The 6687-nt window shown below is 40.5% G+C and overlaps 1 protein-coding gene across 2 annotated transcripts; it reads right to left on the bottom strand.

Moving 5' to 3' along the window:
• Window positions 1-2671: 2671 nt before the first annotated feature.
• On the bottom strand, window positions 2672-6099 carry LOC121802188 (probable GMP synthase [glutamine-hydrolyzing]). Of its 2 annotated transcripts, XM_042201783.1 has the most exons (6): window positions 5232-6099; window positions 4487-4544; window positions 4309-4392; window positions 4056-4197; window positions 3116-3510; window positions 2672-2936 (listed from the first exon to the last, which is right to left on the bottom strand). In XM_042201783.1, the coding sequence occupies exons 1-5, from the start codon at window positions 5683-5685 to the stop codon at window positions 3154-3156; spliced, it is 1095 nt and encodes a 364-aa protein (XP_042057717.1). In that variant the 5' UTR covers window positions 5686-6099; the 3' UTR covers window positions 2672-2936; window positions 3116-3153. The 2 variants fall into 2 exon arrangements, with proteins under 2 accessions (XP_042057717.1, XP_042057715.1); XM_042201781.1 differs by lacking the exon at window positions 2672-2936 and having other exon boundaries at window positions 3000-3510.
• Window positions 6100-6687: the final 588 nt, after the last annotated feature.

Genomic DNA, 6687 nt, shown 5'->3' with positions numbered 1-6687 from the left:
CACGATCAGTTCTTCAAGGGTCATCTCCTTTCGCTTGTGCTTAAGGTAGCTCTTGAAGTCCTTCCAACTAGGTGGAAGCTTCTCAATTATCGTGCCAGAAGTAAAATTTTCTAGCAAGATCATCCCCTTAGCGGCGAGTTCGTGGATGATTATTTGGAACTCTTGTACTTGGTCTGTCACTGGTCTTGAATCGACCATTTTGTAATCCAAGTACTTAGCTATTACAAATTTCTTAGCACCGGCATCATTACTACGGTACTTTTTCTCTAGGTTTTCCCACATTTGTTTAGATGTGGTTACATTAGAGTATACATTGTAGAGGCTATCATCTAATGCACATAAAATGAAATTTTTACTTAGATAATCCCTTTGTGCCATGCGTCGTAGTCGGAGAACACCTCCAATCTTGTCTCTTGATCGCTTGGCGTGGGTGGCTCATCTTCCTTGAGATAGTGCACGACCCCCAATGTTGTCAAGTAGAACAACATTTTCTGTTGCCACCTCTTAAAGTCGGATCCTCCAAACTTGGAGGGCTTCTCGGTGAGAGGCATCATCCTCGGCATCAAAGGCACCGAGCTTGGTCCTTGATATGGACCATTCATGTTGACTCCAGTTGAGCCTCCCAAATTTGTGTTGAGCATATTGCCCCCACATATGTGTTGACCATAGATGGCCCCACATTCGTGTTGATCCCAAGAGATCCAACACCAGTATTGAGCCCGGAGGCACCAACACTCGATCCATTAAAGGATCCAAAGGAACCACTAAAAGTGGAACCCATCGACCCACCAAAGGTGGATCTAGTGGACACCCCAAAGTGGTTGTCCCATACCGAAGAGGTACTTGAGGTAGGAATGGAAGTTCCTGGACCCATCAAGGTTGATGAGAGAGCGGAAGCAGTGGAGACGGTGGTGGCCGGAACAGTGGAGGCGGCGGTGGCCGGAGTAGTTGCAGCGGAGGTGTTGGCGTTGGTCGACATCTCCAAGCTAAGGATTAGGTTTCGATAGTTTTAAGTTCAGTTAATCTTCGATCCTTCAACGGAAAGTTATTTCTTCTTGCGATTGTTGCGATTATTACTGGACTTAAAAGAGATAAACAAAAACCGAGCGTAATAAAACCTAAGAAGGAAGAACTGAAACTGAAACTACAATGAAAACGAAACTGTAAACTGGAAATCAAACTTAGCCGAGTCGAGGAAAGTCCTCTGTCCGCAAGACGAGATACGGCCCGGTAGTGCTCTCGGTCATGGCGTGTCGTCCCCAAAGATAAAACGACTACGTCTCTGGTGAAGCAGCACTGCTATCAGCAGAGCTCCGGCGAACTGGAAGAGGAGAGGGCAGAGCTCCGGGAAGAAAGACTATGCAGAGAGAGTATGATGCTTGTGTGTAAGTTGTATTGATGCAAGAAATGACTAGCCTATTTATAGGCCTAGTCCACTGCAGGGGTCATCCCAGCCTTGATGGCTCATCATGGCGTGGCTGTAACGGCTGGCCGTTACGAATTTGAAAGCTGGGGTGGTCGACGATGAATCTAGACACTGTACACGCCCAGTTCATCCGTCGCATGTGGACTTCGTTACGTGGCAGCCTCGTAGACTTTGACTGCGTCATAGTTGATGATGTGTCATGCCACTGGTCTTGCTGACTAAGCGTTGGTCCAAAACATTAAGTTTGGGTCCAGGGACAAGCCCAAGAACCAAGTCCAAAGACCAATTGTCAAGATCCAAGGCACGGGCGCGGGCACGGCTCGGCTCGGCGAGCGTGTGTGCGCGTGTGGGCTCTTCAACCCATCTTAGTCCATTATAATTATTAAGTGTAGTAAAATCACTTAATAAATACATATTAAAAATTGTGTCTCATCTCCTATGTGGGATAATTAATACTAGTTAATTACTCCCTAAGCTTTAATCTCATAGCTTTATTAAAAGCTACAATGTGACCAACTTTAATCCAATTTTTCTCACTCAACGGGAATCGGATTTGAGAAAGTGAATATACTACGATTATCTACGCGGAACGTAGATCGACGCTATATCATTTAATTTCCCAAAATTAAATGTCTCGTCACATTTATTATTGGTCAAATTTCGTTGACCGGACATCTTAAATTCAAGATTCCAATAGTCCAGAGATAATGAAGAGGATGCAACTGAAGACGAAGATGTGCTTCAATTCCCAATAAATGACATAGCTAATGAGCTGATCAAATCTTTCGTAAAGAGAGTTGGTGAAACTGAAGATATTGTAAGAACGTCAAGTTTGGGAAAGAATTCAGTATTGAGCGCCTTCACGGCCATTCTCTCAGATTGAGCGTCTCGTTAGGAAATTTCGTTGCCACGTCTGTGGTAGGAAAGAGAAGAATAGTGCTGGATTTCAATGTGCATCCTGCAGTTTCTTTTCCTGTGTATCATGCATCCAATGGTCCAGTGATGATGTTCTTCCTCTAATTTGACATAAAACAAAAGTCTTGCTTGGTCTTCACTGCTTGTAAATGTGTGTCAATAAATATGAGGAATTTATGTAATGAAAAAATAATCAATAAACCCATCTACTTCAATCTTAGCTTTTCAATTCTTTACTTCAGTCCTCTATTAATGACGGGTTATGTACGCTTCAATCCCTTTCGCATGTTTGACAAAAAGCTTTTTGTGGAATTCTATGTTTTATGTTATACTATCATGATAGGGGATGTATTAAGGTGACAACTCTTCTTAAATGTGCAAAAATCCATCTACAACGCCTACTAATGTATATGGCATGATTTGCCCCTAATATTACAGGATAACGTGTCACATGGCAGCACGAGGTTGGTGGTACGTTGTCACTTTAAAGTTGGTATCACCATAACGCACCCCATCAAGATAGATTTGGTATATTTATAATGATGTTATATAGACATACAAATTTTGCTTAGCCTCCAAGTTTTGTATGCTGGAACTGCACCACAAAGCAAAGCAACGAGGCATTAAAACTGAAGCAAGAACCAAGAGAGGTTGATTCTTATGCAACCCTAAATACATATGTAGTGCTGCTATAGTGCAAAAGAACAAAATAATTTATAAAGATTTGTACATAAAACTGTTAGCAATAAGCCGATCCAAGGTGGGGAAACTAACCGATTCACATGGCAGATGATAGATAATCAAACGTTGCACTACCTTGACAGATTCAAATCATTGGACAGTTCTAATTGGGCTAGATCTTCAGCTAGCTTCCCTTCATTCTTGCATGTCACCTCAGTTGAATCTTTCAAATCAACCGCATTTATGCAGTCGTGATATTTGAAACAACTTATGAGGTGATCGTTTGTGATTCCAGCAACTTGCATAAATGAATAAACGACTGTAGGTCCAACTCCACGGAATCCTCTTCTCACGAGGTCTTTGCTGATGGTATCAGCTTTCGATGTTTTAATTGGAACTTGACGAGGATAACGGAAATTACTAACAATAGGTTTGTGGTTCACAAAACCCCAAATGTACTTGTCAAAAGACCCTACTTCATCAATTATCTGCACAACAAGCATCAAGTAGTGATCAGATCAGATCACCAGAGAAAATGTATTATGTACAACTTTCAATTGCTCTTCTTATGCTTCTTAATGTATCAGCAATTTATTTCTAGGTTAGTTGAGCATCACTTCCTTAGAAAACTAATTTTCTATGTGGTTACAGTATGAACCCAACTGTGTATTTCAAGGGTCCAATTTATGCAACATGCCAACACATGGCATCTTTCTTTCAGAATAAAACAGATTCGTTTGGTCATAGTTTTCACCGGTTCCATACCAAATGACCATATTGAAAATGCTGAAGAACATATTATTTTGAAAGACTCCATTATTCATCATCTCATATTTAACTCTTAGTTTCATAGAGATTAGATTAAATAAGACATTGCTACTAGTAGCTAGACAATCTCTCCTTGAATCAGGGGGTGATAATGATAGTAACGTATAGTGAATCCGATAAAATTATGAGCCCTATCAATGCAACCAGAAATCTCACTTAGACGTAAGAGATAGAAAAGTCAATAAAGCTAAGACTTCGTACATACTTTACAAACATGACGTGCATTTTCAATAATAGCCTGCAGCTTCAGTTCAGGCAGAAGAGAGCTGGAAGTACTTCCTGGTGCGGCGATTTTCTTCTCATTCAATTTTGACACAGCAATTGGATCAAAGTCGATGAAGACATCTCTGTCCAAAACTTGCACAACAAATTAGCATCCTGAGAAACCTAGAGCTTACTTCATAACCGTCATAACAATTTCCTTTTAACTAATGATACTACAGAAGAAGTTATGTTACCTAAATATATGCCTTTTGCTAAGAATAACAGGCCATGTTATTTCGGCCAATGCAGTGGAAAAGCTAAGCAATTCAAAAAGTTTCCTGCAAAATGACAGGGAACACATGAACTTAGTTTCCTAGTAATTTTTACTTTTCAAATACAGTATGTCAACAGAGCAGGGGAGGAGATATGTACTTGTCATCGTGCTCTGGAAGACCCCACTCTTCATCATGGAAAGCAGCATACAGTGGATCTTGTGGAAAAGATATACAATCAGTAGAAGGAATAAAAAAGCCGAACCACAGGCATGTTCAGATTATATATGCTACAACAAATGGACATGTAATCAGCAAAATATACAATGGGGAATAAAACAAAACCAGATTTTATCATGAAATTTATAATATGCAATATTAATGGAAACATTTTTCTGCATTGGATTTGGATGACTTCATATTCCTTCCAGAAGTCAACGAGAAGTTAAAAAAAATCAGCACATAAGAAAATAAATACGGAATAAATTGTTCCACAATAATTAAGAAGTACAGTACACGACCAAAGTGTTTGCTATAGAACAATTACAAGCCAAGGTCACGCTAGTGAATGTCAAGTTGCTTGTTTCTCTGTAAACCGCCAAGCAGGATAATAATGTATCTCTTATCATAAACATCCTATCCACCACAGTATGAATTAGAAACATTTGAATCTGGAAACTATCTTTGGTTAAAGTGTTCCTCATGTTATTGATTCACATTCTCCTTAAATACTGCATTATCATCTACCGCTCAAACACAGACTACAAATTCCAATTTCTACAATGCATTTCTATTCCAAATTTCCAATCCATACAAAAATTCAAACATAACTATCCAAATAAAATAAGCTTCATGGACTTCACACACAGAAATCCTAACTTCAACAGCAATGTGAAGTAACATACCAGTGTTTGAAGTCACCCAAGCACACCTTTCCTTCACCAAAGAGCCATCCAATAATCCATCATCACTCTCAAATTTCCCCCCTCTCGAGCTGCATTGCGGCTTCCTCTTTATCAGCTCAGAATTCGCAGTTCGTCGGCTAATCCTCCCAGTCGACGCCCTACTATGAGAGGACTCCGTCGAAGCATCGGAAGAACAAGAAGCATTCATCGACAAATTCGGCTGGCGCTGCCTCAGAATGGAGGCAGCACTGCCTGCATTCTGCCTGGATCCCACAGGCGACAGAATTTTCTCCGGCCACTGCAATGCCGCCGGAGACATGTTCCCCTTTGCCTCCGGTGGCTTCTGCGTATCAACACTCTTCTGCTTAACAATTGGTTTTCTCAATTCAACGGATCTGGCTTGATTTCTTGCTGGTCCAAGCACTGGCCGAGCCTCAGATTCGGTAAAATTCATCGATTTCACAGCAAGAGACAGTTAGGGTTTATGAACACAACAAATTTTCAGAAATTTGCATAAATTAGGGCCTTTTCGAGAGGCGCATTGCGGTGTAGTGGAAACAAGAGGAGCAATTAGCACTCTATACAGAGAAATAAGAGCGCATTTTAGCTTAGAAAAGTAAAGTAGAGCTGGAGCTGCGGCGCCGGTTGGCCGGCAACTGTTGATCAGCGGCAGTGATGGATGAGAGTAGGTGAATACATTTGTGTGGGAAGAAACGAACTGAAAACCAACCATTAAATGCTTGCCATCTCTACAAGGCAACCTGTGAGCTCCCTTTGCAGTTTCCTGCGTTTTTTTTTCTTTGCTTTTCTAATTATATTCAAATTGTTTGATAATTTGAAAATGTAACATATTTGTATCTCTTCTTTTTTACAAACACAGTTTCTTCTTTTCAATTGCGTATTTATCGAGAAAAAAAGAAGAAGAAAATAGAACTCTCCACTTTATATTCTTAATTTTTATCATTGTCTATAGATAAAAATTTCACTGGTTTACTTCTTTTATTCCCAACAAGGGATAATCTATAACATCCCTACTACACACAGTCACAAACATGAGTCATGGACCCCATTATTACTTATCATTTGTGTGTAGTAGGGTTTTATTCCTTGCTGCATTTCGATGAGATATAACATTATCACACTAAGAGCATCCTAAATGGGAGGAGGATAGGGAACCCTATGCATAATTCGTCCTATCGTCCACCATTGCAAGTGGGCGGACGATGCTCCCCCATCCTCCGCGAACGATCAACCGATTTTTGCATCCTCCAGCCTATCGTCCGCCCCATTGCAGGGGTCCAGATGATAGGCCCGGAGGATAGCATGCGTTTTCATTTTTTTTAATTTCTTCTATATATCACCACTTTTTTACTCCAGTTCACACCTTTCACTCCACTCTCTTCCCCCATCCCAATTTCTCACTAAATTGAAGAATGAATCTCGACGATTTCCCAAA

The sequence above is a fragment of the Salvia splendens genome, chromosome 5 (genome assembly GCF_004379255.2).
Source record: "Salvia splendens isolate huo1 chromosome 5, SspV2, whole genome shotgun sequence".
NCBI classification, from domain to species: Eukaryota; Viridiplantae; Streptophyta; class Magnoliopsida; order Lamiales; family Lamiaceae; genus Salvia; species Salvia splendens.
The sequence above is the reverse complement of the archived record's forward strand: the minus strand, read 5'-3'. Positions and strand labels throughout refer to the sequence as shown.